Raw genomic sequence first — 13,350 nt, forward strand, 5'->3', positions numbered from 1 at the left:
TTGGCCACGGCCAACATCAGTGGCGAGTGATATAAGAACCGCTCCTGAATGCATCCCTTCCACAACCCTCGTTGACTGGCTGTTTAGGGTGAAATGGTGATCATGGTGAAGCAACACTATACCCCCCCCCCCCACCACTTTCTCATAATAAATGTTGAATATGTTTACGAGTGTGGTGCCAGAGATATTTTCTCTTAAAAGAAAACTATATTAATAAGCCTTTGTAAAGGTAAACAACACTCAACTCTTTCCTTTTATTTACTTACCTAACAGCACAGGATTATTATTTATTCATAGGCCATGCAGATGCCTTTCCTGACCAAGATCCACTGCCAGGCTGTCTGGGCATAGCAGCCCAGGCAAGATGGGAGGGCAGAGCGGGGTTTGGGCCCCTCAGGCTTTACTTAATGACTGAAAACATGGGCCATAATAGACCACAATTTCTAAGTAATGAATGTGTAACTTTGTTGGAAAACAGGAGGGGATTTAATGAATGGGACATGGAATGCTGTCCACACTTGAAGAAAACGACAAAGTTGCATGCATAAAAACTGCATTAACCTCAGCATCTGATTCACAAGGGGTTGTCAGTAATTGTACCGGTAATATTTTTTGGGGGGAAAAGCCTTTTAAACAAACACCTATGCGATTTCATTCTTGAAGTCAAAGGATGAAAGTAATTGACAGGTTGGCTCCGATCCAGTGAGAAATGTAGCATGGAATAGAAAACTACATACATGCCATGACGAATTTAAACCAGTGAAATCTATAAATAGTTTTTCCATAATCAAAAATTAGAAAGACTGTATAGGTTATGAGCTCTGCATGTAGGTGTTCATTCATATGGATGATTAAAAGTAAGCCCAGTAATGAGATGCTGCTGTGTCAGCTACTGTATTATAAAAAAAAATGTGTGATGAAATGGCTCTATAGTGGTACGTTTGTTAACAAGGGATTGTAAACAAACGTACCACTATAGTCCGTTTATTTCTTGTGGACTGTTCCTTCCTCACAGCTACCTGGTCTTTTTTGCAAAAAATTACCAAAGCAGTTGTTTAAAAAAAACCTCTGACATCATTCAGTAAAGTACACAGTGTAAGAGCTTGAGTCATAAATTAGAACACTATTTTTATCTAATCAGTCCCTCCAGAAAAACGCGATTATGCGATCGCAAGATTCCACGCAAAATCAGCCAAAGTCCGCATATTTATGCGGGGGGCGCGTTTTTTCAAATACGCCGCACTTTCGCCGCATAAATTGCAGATTTCCGCGCGCAAAATATGCGGGCTTGCATGATTTCATAATCCCCGCATTTTCGTTGCAAAAAGTCACATATATCTTAGCGGAAAGTTGAAAAATGTTGCGTTTACTTCACACAAGCGCAGCCATTTCCCCTGTTGCCATGGGAACGTTATGAAGTGACGTCACTCATTACAGTTGTAAGATTGCACTTTTTTGTTAGTAGTATGTAAATTTACATTACTGTAAGATTGTACTGTTACTGTATTGCTTACGTTACTGTGCACTGAAAACACTTATTTTAACAGAAGATGTCTGTTTTGTATAGCTACCTCTGTAAAACAGGAAGCACACATTTTATTTTTTAATATTTTATTTATTCATTTTTACAGAAGTTGTAGCATATTCATTTGTAAAGCTACAGAACTTGTTCGACTCAATGTTTTGTAAGTTTGAGCCATCTGTTTGTTAAGGTCTGAAATAAAACAAGATGAGAACTTAAATATTCCCAGCACTTTCTGTGATGTAGTATGCTTGCTTATCATAGGAAGTAATAAGAAATGACTCTTTACATTAAAGTAGTAGCCTAGTGAATAGGGTGTTGGGGGAATCACTTTTTTTTCTCTTTTTCATCAAACCGCAGTTTTTGCAAGTTCCCGCAATTTAATCGCATAAAATTGCATAATATCCCGCATATTCCATCGCATTTTTTAAGAAAACGTGCCGCATAATCAACGATTTTTGCCCGCAACAATCACCAAAAAACTCCGCGTTTTTCTGGAGGGACTGTCTAATGCACTGTAAAGAGAGAGTCACCGTCTCTAAATAACCAGATATTGTGAGTATGTATATGGCCAAAACTCAAGATTTCCTAATTAAACTTGAGTCTCACTGCCAAGAGGCATTCAATAACAAAAAAAAAACTGTTTAAATTAGTTAAACAATATGATTTGGGTCACTGAATGAGAAATGCAATTATCATTACAGGAGAAGATGGGTTAATAAAAAAAAACAATTATAATCAACAACATTTTTTCAATAAACATATGCATTATACTTAGCAGGGCAAAATACAATTTGAGTTATGTCAAAGAGTGTGTTATACCTTTGAAAATCACAGCCTGGAGGCAGTGGTGGAAATGTAACCTTCCCATGGCAGGGGCCTGCTGTAGTGTACAGCACCCACCATTGCAAAGAAACGACAGTGCTAATATAGCCCTGCACTGTATTTTCTACAGGGCATTATTACCGAGGCACACAGGCCCTTGTTAAAAAAAAACCTACTGTCATTGGTAAACACAATTTTCTGCCGGTGTATGGTATTCCACTTTTTTTAATGTCCTACAATTCAAGGCAAAAATAGCATTCCACCGCGGATCATCATTCCGATTTCCCTTCCGTGTGAGATGTGGTCTTCTCAATGGGCTCCTTTATTTGACTGAATACATGATAATTGGTGTATTATAGAGATCAGTTTATAAGTTATATATCGTGCTTGTTATGAACGTAAGAAATGTTGACTGATCCTTCATAAAAAACATATTACAGGACTATGCTTTTAAGTGACACATCTGTGAGTTTATGTTAGTCGTACTTAACAGCTACAAAGTGTACATTTTAAAGTTGCCTTGCGATAACTCTGATGGATTTTTTGAAAATAGACACGCAGATTAAAATAGGCCTTTTTAATATTTGGCTTTGTAAATATTTCAGTTGGTGCAGCCAAAATCTTGGACAACATATCAAGTATCATGTTGTCAAGGGAAATACTGTGCAATGTTAATGAGTTTAAAACCGGCACTCCTAAAATCCTGGGTATGATTTCCAGGCTCATACCAGAGCTAAAACCAGGCGCCCAAACTGTGCAAGTGATAATGATCTCATAGACAACTCTTTTATCACCCCAACAACACTGGATAAAGAGCCTTCCCACACCATTCAAGTAGTAGTCGGGGTTATTTGATGATACTTCACCATGCTGATCAAGTGTGGGTTGAAGGCAGGAAGCATTGATGGAAGCACGTGGTAGGAGTCCAACAATAAATTTCCCTGCACAGCCAGCCCCCTCTGCTGACAATGTAGCAATGGTCTCACCGTTTGCTGACTGCACAAAAACCCATCATTTAAATTTTCGTTTTGCACTTAAGTCAACTGGGAAGACAGGCAAGTAGTCAATAAAGACTTTAAAACGTTTAATACACTAATACTAGCAGATGCCAAGCAATGAGTGTAGTGGTGTACATCTACGATCCACAACTTTGGTGGTGGACTGAAGTTCATGTCATCAGTATACAGAACTCAAGTAGATTTTGCATTCATCTGAGAATATTTGCATGTTATTTACAACCATGTACGAGCTGTCACCAAATACCCAAGGTTCCTCTGACGTGAAAAATATGAAGGAATTGGTCAAACATCATAAGCAAAGATCCTCCTAAATAGTCATGAGACTACTTACCTGAAAAAAACATAAGAAGCATAAATGCAAACATTGCTTCACTATTCACACATTGCTATAGCAGACTGAGGTGCAGATGCACACTATATTTCACAGATTTACGTCCAAACAATAAGTCATCCCAAGCCAGTCAGAAGTGTCAAGCATTAACTTCAAACTTCTGCAAAGTAAATTATGTGGTCAATTTCAAAAGCAAACAGTCGATATCAGAGCAGGAATAATAATACATTCTTATGCAGAAAGATATGAAACAATCATAACTTTTATTAATAAATCAATGATTAAAAAACCCATTCGTAACCGACCCTATGTAACCACTGGTAACCGAGTGTACATGAGAAAAAAACTCAAGTTAAATAAAGGACAATTAATTTAAAGCTGACAAATAAGAGAACGCAAAATTCCAAATTCTCGACCTTAACACTTATAAATTATGGAGAATCATGTAACACCACTCTGCGCAGTGCACCTGTTATGCAAGATTTGTAAATGTGCCAAATATCAAGCAGCATCACAGCTGCCAAACCAAACTCTCATTGCTGTTAGTTTGCAATGGAGGATCTTTGCTGCAGTTAAACTGTTTATGGAGTCAGTTTAACACGTAGGCTTTCGCGACCAATATTATTCATAACATGTTTTTTGGGTGATAACGCATAAAAATAAATGTCGTTAAACTCGCCACCACCCGACACAGCCAAACAGTAAGGTTTGTCACGTAAACAGAACATGCCAATTGTGGTTACTAGTACAGCACACCGGTGTGTTTGAGAGTAAACCCACAACATTTACAATTTGAGTACAACGTTTCGCCAGTAATTACAACTAGCATCATCAGGCGACAGCCAGATTTGTGGAGAAGTCTGTTTCGTTCCTTATATAGAGGCGTAGATGTGTTGACCACGTTTCTGCGCTCTTGCGCAAAGTGGGGGGGCAGGGGGATTGCTGAGTCAACGTACATTATATGCATATGCATGTGCATTATGCGAGCCCTTTGATCTTGTCCTTCCTGTCTTAAAATACCAACGGTAATCTCTATAGAAGCATGCTGTGGTGACAGACAGATCTGTGGCTGTCACCTGATGATGCTAGTTGTAATTACTGGCGAAACGTCGAACTCAAATTGTAAATGTTGTGGGTTTGCTCTCAAACACACTGGTGTGCCTGTACTAGTAACGAATTGGCATGTTCTGTTTACGTCACAAACCTTACTAATTAGCCGAGTTGGGTGGTTCCGGGTTTAATGACACATTTAAATTTATGCGATCTAACCCAAAAAAACTCTTATGGATTTTATGGCGTCATTATTTTTTGTTTATATTAATTGTTAGGCAAACAGCTATACAGAGAAATAGCTGTCCCCAACACAAACTGCTGTATTTGCATAACTTCACACATCTCATCTCCATTCGTAAAAAAAAAAAAACATCTTGGACAATTCTGCACCCCATAGAATTCAGAACGTATTAAAAGTTTCCACAATTGCTACTTTGCATATAAATGGGAAGCATATTCCAATGTAATGCTTGTAAATGTTTAAAAATTCAAACAACGCACATAAATTCTAGATTGTTCATACCTACAAGGGAAAATAAAAAGTTAAGGTTGCAGTTAGTCTCTGGGAAGAGGGGGCTTCAACTAGAGAGAGAAGTCAAGAATACCTCTTCAGAGAGTATTTGGCCTACTCTTCCACGCTGGCCAGATGTCTTTCAAGAGGTGGAAGTGCCCACACTTTATCCCACCACATGTACCCTGCCAATCAACTAAATGTGTGATGTACCCATTTATACTGCTGTGTAGACAGAGGTGGGGGATGATTAAAAAAATTACGTGCCTATTATTTGCTGGGAGCTTGAACAGGAGATTTCTGAATTGCAAGTGGAGTGTTCTGACCATTACACAGCAGCGACCCACTGAAAAGTAACTGGGCCTGAACCCGAGGCTCTTTGTGAAATGTAAAAAAATCATTGACAATCTGGTTAAAAACGACAAGAGTCAAACTGGGTTTCCTGTATAGATATAGGAAGTGGTTTGTCAAACCTGCTCCGAAGACATTCATTGTTATACCTAATCTGCCTATAATATATCTTCCACTATTATCACCAGCCTGGTTCCAATCTATAAGTGGGCATCAGGATTTGCGTATGGCTGACCATTTTGAGAACGTAATTGTAACATAAACACGAATACTAATGCTGCATTAAAAAGTATTTAATACGAGTAAATTAGTACGTGGCAAAATGAATGGATGCCCGCTGAGGTGAAAAACAGGAGCTCCAAAGCTGATGCGACTGTCGGCAATAGTGGAGAGTCGTGAATAACAAAGATACAGCACGTGGATGGTTGTGCACAAATGGAGGCTCCGGGACACTCGTGAACAAATGTCCACTGTACTCAACATCCCCCGAAACATCTCTGAAATTCACATGACATCTCCTGAAGCTCTTGTTACTTGATATATAAATAAACGTTACAAATATATTGCCATCCCTCCACATTTCGATTTAAAGCTTTCGTGACTGCAGGGATTCATCTTCTTGGTTTTTTCGGTAAAGTCACGTAGAAGGGAAATAATAAAATAAGAAAAATAAAACATAATACAATAATTCTCACGACGTTTCGGCTGCTTGCGTTGTAGCCGAAACGTCGTGAGAATTATTGTATTATGTTTTATTTTTCTTATTTTATTATTTCCCTTCTACGTGACTTTACCGAAAAAACCAAGAAGATGAATCCCTCCACATGACACAATAATCATTTGGAAAGTCAATGTTAATTGCACTGCCTCGTTTTCATCCAGGTGTATATGGCCCATTGCCTCCATATTTCTGTCCTTACCTGGCTCACATGAATTGTAAGCATGCTATAAGCTCAGAGACATTTCTCATGCGAAAGACTCCCTGTCAGCTCTGCCTTGCACCACAAAGCTTTCCCTTACTCAGCACTATCCGAATGGAACCAATGAGATCCCAATAGCAGACTGAATCCAGTAACGTCTTAAATGTAAAATATTATATTACTACAAGGTTTAAAATGTATACATTGTTCCATTAGGTTATTTTCTTCCATGTCATACATTGTCCATGAATATAGTTACATTTTAAAAATATTATTGAGTACCAATGTATATTATTTTCATATTTTCCTTTGTCTGTTATTAATTGTTTGCTGTGAAACTGATATCAGTACTGCTGCCATCTTGCCAGGAAATCCTTGGAATGGGATGTAAATCTCAAGGGTGTTTATCCTGGTTAAAGATTCATATACGTATAAATAAAATGAAAACTTAAAGTGAATGCAGGAAAAATGTATGTGAAGAATGTCTAAATTATTTAGAAAAATAAGCAAGTGTTGCTTGTCTAATTGCTTACAACAATGTGCAGAAAATTTTTTTTTTGAGATAATATACATATTTAAATTCAAACCATCTTCGTAATGTGTTCGTGACCATACATTTACAGATAAATGTAATGTAGAATGTGTATATATTTTTATACAAGCTACTGCTCATTTTAATTAATAAAAATGTGAAATATGGTCATACTGGAAACAGCGTGAAAATTAAGAGCCTTACACCTCTGACCTTCAAGTAATATTAATGACAAGCCATTGCATCAACCAACTTTGAATAATACCACATAGAATTTTGTGCACCCTAGAGTCTACATTTGAAGTTAAAGAGGAGACTGCTAGAGGCCACTACATTCACCACAATGTTAAGAATGGATTTTTTAATCGAATCATGTCCCTGAATCGGGCGGCAAGGTTAATCACTGAAACACCGATAACCGCTGTACAATGCTTCCATAGAGCTGACCTTTTACTTGGATGAACTATTTGATAAAATTGTAATGAATATAATGACAATAATATAATAATTCTGCATGAGAATTATAAGAGCTACTATATGACTGTATTTAATTAAACCAAGGCCCTTCTTGGAAAGTGTGGCCTTTTTGGTCTCGATGGCCTCATCATCATCAGCAGCCATTCTTTCTAACTGGTGGATGAAGACCTCCCCACAAGCTGTCACATCCCGGAGTCTTGCGATGCCATGAATTCCATCTTAATCCTGCACATGAACTTATCCCATTGCTCCATCTCCATGGTGGTCATCTTCTTGGGGGGAGCATTCTCTCCTTTGTCTGCCATTCCAGCACCAGTTTTATCCATCACCCATTATCATCATCATGCATCCTGTGCAAGTCCACTTACTTTCCTTAATAGTCAATATTATACATGGGATTTGTGTTTGATTCATGTGGTCCTCTTTCTGTCTCTCAGTGCAATTCCAAGTGTGCATTTTCATGTGCTTCTTCTTGCACTTTTAACATGCTCTTTTGTTTTTTTTTGTCAAGTGTCCATTTTGAGACCCACGTCATAGTGGGTATTTGCCCTGACTGAAAATGTTCAACTTCAAGTAAATTCACGTGTAGTTTTTAATTATTAAATCCAGCTTTGCAAAAGTTATCTACCTCTGTATTTCATGATTTTGATCCCGATTTACCTTCAATAAATGCTCTAGATATACATATTCTGCTGTGTTTTTTCCAGCTTTCTTGGCTTTTTTATACTTACACAGAAATTAAATATCTGAATCGTGAAATGATTCCTCAATGTATTTTTGCCCGACTATCCATAATAACCAGCCAAAATGAAACAAATGTATTAATATAAATGGTAGTTCAAGATGAATATTATTGCTTTAGAACTAAATGTTTTATCTTACGTTTTGGTATACAGTAGTTTTAATATTAAAAACATTGATATACATACCAGTTTACAACTCTGGAAATCATAAATATGCAAACTATTGGCACATAAAACCACGCATCTTAACAGATTACCAAGATTACCCAGACGTATTTGATTGCAAAGTTAACATGAAGCAGTAGGGATTCCAAAGTAATGACAACAAAGTCAAGAGATATTTGCATCACCAACACATAAACATGTCGTTGCATGTTGCTGAAGGCTGTCTCAGCCGTGAGTAGTTTTCCCCAAATTGCCACATGTTTTCAAGAGTAATTGTAATTAAATCAATAAGAAGAAATGCAACACTGGAATAATGTTATAGTGAATGACTGGTTATTACAGTAGAGTTGTTCTGGAGTCAAGTATGTGTATTTGTGCGTGTTTAACAATCATTACCACTTTAAGAGGCAGTACACAGATATTTAAAATACTGTGAACAAAAAAAGTCATTATCTCCCAGCTAAAATGAGCATGAGGCAGTGCTCTTCCTCAATTATTGGCCCAAAGCCAAAGGGCAACCACAATTTGCCTTTCCATAAAGTGGGAATCCCATAAGAGAAAATACGTAAGAATTATTTTTATTTTTAAATGAAAACGTCGATTGAAGAAGTTGTTCGGCTTAGCACGGTTGGCTACGTATGGTGCTAAAGAAGTTCAACATACGGTACATACAAGATAAGGATTACACAAAATGAAATATGACAACACTGACAAAAAAATTGTGTATTTGATTTCATAAAAAAACACAACTCGATTCCCAGCCACAGCTGGGGTAACATCTGAACAAATCCTCGGCCTGTCAATGCAGTATCAATATTGTTGTATGTCACAAGACAATTGTGGTTTGCTGTGTGATCCAGAGGCAAGGCGGCGGGGTAAGGGGGTGGGGAGTGGACACATGAAGGGACGGATGCATGAGATGATGGTGGTTGATGGTGGTGGTGGTGATGATGATGATACGATCTGGTACTCACCCCCACTCCACCACGTGTGACTCATAGTCCCAGTACTCGCGCGGGCGATGCGTGTTCACGTCCGTGTATACACGCGCTCGGCTCGCCACGGGCGCAGACATCGCTCGCCCACTGTGACCTGGACTGGTACATTGGCAACAAACATTGACAATCAACTGCCATATACAGTACCTCTATTGCATAGACTATTTTTTTCGAGGTAGTCCTGTAATAGCTCTCTTTCGGATTGTTACCCAGTGCTTTCTTCGGCATGATGTCCGACGTTTCGCTCCCATGTGTTTGGGAGCTTCTTTGGGACCTTACAGTATAATTATATAGCGAAACACGAAGAAGCTCACAGCACGTGGAGTGAAACGTCAAGGCAATTCCGAACGACACGCGGGTACAACCTGAAAACACATCGTGCAGCTATAATAATTATAATGATCGGTCATGATCAGTCCATTGCTGGATTAAGATCTCCCCTTGGCAACAAACAATCCGTACTCTAACAAATTGGATTTACATGGTTTGCAAAGTCACGAATTACAAAGTAAACAAAACTTCAAATAATCGAATAGAACGTGTAAATTATGTTACTCTGCTGAGTGGTAACATAACTTCAGGTTTGTACATCTTGTAAACGGTTAATCAGACACTGCTTGTAACTTTACTAATTCAATAAAGTCAGTCTCTGCTGAAATGACCATCCATGGCACACGTTGTGGTCCTGATCCAGTGATTGAACTTCCAACATTCTCATGGAAGGAGACCCCGGTCTCAATGAGACGACTACCACCGTTGTTGACGTTCCACTTAAAATAGTGGTACGCATTTTACCAATACCGAATGTAATTACTGACGTATAGCCGCAACCCAGATTTAAACTCGCAACCTATCAATTTAAGCCAAGCGTTTATAATCGATACAACCAATCTCTATAAATACAAACACTATTATAAAATAGCGTTACGCTCCTCATAATAATAACATACAAACCTAGCTAACGAGAATATACAAACACTGCTGCAATTCGCCGTCATTCAACAGCAGACACCACGCGACCTTAAAAAAAACTATACAGTATAGGGCACACCTCGAACTAAAACGCATTTACAACACACATCCAACTTGTTATCTTTATCCACGCTAACTGGCTACGACTAATTGAACAAAGATAACAACATCAAAACATTGTCCCACCGTCTTTAAGTGTGCTTTTAAGAGCGCCAAGTCCTCCTCTTCACTAAAATATCCCCGGCGCGGCCTAGCCGAGACGCGAGCGCTTCGCGGACCCCCCGTCCTCGACTAGAATCGCGCGCCGGCTCCCCTCGCTCCAAAGCCGGGAAAGTCCGCGAGTTCCCTACCACCCTCCCGCCCGCCCGCCCGCCCCTCGCGAGGTGCCCGAGTCGCACGCCAAAGAGAAGCGACGGGGCGCCGGGTCTCTGCGTGGCGTGTGTGGCGCGGCGTCCTGCCTGAGCCCAGGGCGTTTAGTGAATCGAAACGGGTTGCGAGGCACACGGAGGGCCCGTTACTGACCGTGGCCGGCAGGGCGAGGGAAGGCCGTGGTGGTGGTGGTGCGGTGGGGGTGGAGGGGGGGGCGGTGGAGGGGGGGGGTGGAGGGGGGTGATGGGGGGGTGAGGCGCGGTGGGAGGGTAAGGCGCGGTGGGGGGGGGGGTGATGGTGGGGGGGGGGGGTGATGGTGGTGGGGGGGTGATGGTGGGGGGGGGGGTGATGGTGGTGGGGGGGGGTGATGGTGGTGGGGGGGTGATGGTGGTGGGGGGGTGAGGCGCGGTGGGGGGGGGGGTGATGGGGGTGGGGACGCGGTGGGGGGGGGGGTTGAGGCGCGGTGGGGGGGATAGTGGGGGGGGCGCGGTGGGGGGGGATGGTGGTGGGGGGGGTGATGGTGGGGGGGGTGCGCGGTGGGGGGGGCGGTGGCGGGAAACGGAGGAGCGCGCGCCACAATATGGCGGAGAGGGCTCTCTTGAACCCCCCTTGCCCGCCCACACACCACCAGAGTTGATGCTGCACAACCACGCCGGTGGCAGTGAGGGGATTCCCACGGCTATCTCACACGCTTGGACAGGGCTCCACGTCCCCAGGCGCACCGTGGTGCTGGGTTTTTTAAGTTAATACATTTAATAATAAAATCGCCTCATGAAGTGACGACCCCCCCCCCCGTCCGTCTGTGTGCGTGGGCGGTTTTTGTCGTGATCTCCTCAGTCAGTGGTTATGGTTATTAATTTTACCTCAGCCACATCTTCCCCAATAGGACTGAATAAAAAGTGTCACCCAACGTCTAGTATGATGATCTCCTCAGTGGCTGTGGTTATTAATTTTACCTCAGCCACATTTTCCCCAATAGGACCTAATAAAAAGTGTCACCCAACGTCTAGTATGGTGATCTCCTCAGTGGCCCCGGTGTTAAAACATCTAAACCACTTGGAACACCTCCAATATTTAACGCCCCACAAAGTCTCGTTTTTGTTCAGCTCCTTTGTGACCACCGTGTAAAACGCCTCCAACTTCACAATCACCTCCAACTAAGGTTCACCACCTTTTTGTCCACTATACAAAGTGGCCCAGATGTCTTGTGACACCCACCCCCTACCCCCATTTAATTCTCTGCAACTAAATATGTTTTAAGTAAAGTTTCTTAAAAACATTTAAAAAATGTAAGGGGTCAATTAATTGGAGGTCACAAGCCAGCTGGACCACCCTCAGGACCAAACCCAGACATATCTCAGTCAACCTGGGCCAAAGGGCGTCGTGGTGGCGAGATTTTAATGACCTCTGCTGATTCATGGATTTTTCTCCAGGTCCTCTGGTTTTTCCCTCCACATTTAGAAACATGCGTTTCGAGTATATGGCTGCTATACATTTCCACATGATAAGCGACTTAATTGTGCTATCATTTATGGCCAGGTTTCTTCTGAAAAGAGCAATATAGCTCAATGGGCCTTATCTGGTTAAATTAAAAAATATATAGTTTTTTGCGTGTATTTATAGTGTTTTATCAAAAACCGTACAGTATACTGCAATTGAAGCTCAGCACAAGGTAGAAACACAAGGTAGAAACCCTACCAAAAAAAATCTCAAACACCTCAAAACGTGCCCTACATGTTTCTCTCTCTTTAAATCCCCGTAAGTGGCTGTAGTGTTAAACACCACAAAGTGCCCTCCATATTTTTGTGTGAAGGTGACGGTGCCACCCGACAATTTCCTATTCACACCAACTGTTGGCAGAAGGACCTCCATCAGAGGTTATTTTTTGCCTCGTCTTCCACAATTGCCAGACGGTCGTGGTGGGTTGTTTAACCATACTTCAGCACGCTAGGGGGAGAGAACCAAGTCCAATTTAGATTTGACTCACGACTCATATTCGCTTTGGCTGGGGATCAGACTTAGAACATCGAGTTCTTAGCACAGCGTGCTAACCACTCCACCACCAACATGTGAATTTTATTTACAGCAGGAGAGAGCCCACTGAGACAACATTTGAGAAATAACTCCACTTATATATGAATTACAATGGTGTCTGATTTATTTACCAAATCACTCAAAATGTGACTTATCTTGTCACGTTATTTTGTGAATGATGGGACATCCGTAAATTAAATTATCCCATACAAGTTAAACACTTAGGCTTTCGCGACCAATATCAGCCAGGTTAGATCGCATACATATATAAATGTGTCGTTAAAACCCGCCACCACCCGATACAGCCAACTAGTAAGGGTTGTCACGTAATAAGAACATGCCAATTCGTCACTAGTACAGCACACCGGTGTGTTGGAGAGCCAAGCCACGACATTTACAATCTAAGTACGACGTTTCGCCAATAATTACAACTAGCTTCATCAGGCGACAGCCAGATTTGTGGAAAAGTCTAACTGTTTCGTTCCTTATATAGAGGCGTAGATGTGGTGACCACACTTCTGCACAAAA

At 41.1% G+C, this 13,350-nt stretch overlaps 1 protein-coding gene across 5 annotated transcripts in view; it reads right to left on the bottom strand.

Annotated features, from left to right (window-relative positions):
* The window catches only part of LOC133355752 (casein kinase II subunit alpha), a 49,663-nt gene extending 38,670 nt beyond the window's left edge, over positions 1–10,993 (bottom strand). For 2 of the 5 annotated variants that reach the window (XM_061573074.1, XM_061573069.1), the window contains exons 1-2: positions 10,942–10,993; positions 9,424–9,546 (exon numbers count right to left, since the gene is read on the bottom strand). In XM_061573074.1, coding sequence (XP_061429058.1) covers positions 9,424–9,524 — 101 coding nt within the window. In that variant the 5' untranslated portion in view covers positions 9,525–9,546; positions 10,942–10,993. Of the gene's footprint in view, positions 1–9,423; positions 9,547–10,605; positions 10,764–10,941 lie in introns of those variants that run through there. The other 3 variants (XM_061573070.1, XM_061573072.1, XM_061573073.1) reach the window with 3 other exon arrangements.
* Positions 10,994–13,350: the final 2,357 nt, after the last annotated feature.

The sequence above is a fragment of the Lethenteron reissneri genome, chromosome 52 (genome assembly GCF_015708825.2).
Source record: "Lethenteron reissneri isolate LAM-NWPU_2019-01 chromosome 52, ASM1570882v1, whole genome shotgun sequence".
Taxonomy (NCBI): Eukaryota; Metazoa; Chordata; class Hyperoartia; order Petromyzontiformes; family Petromyzontidae; genus Lethenteron; species Lethenteron reissneri.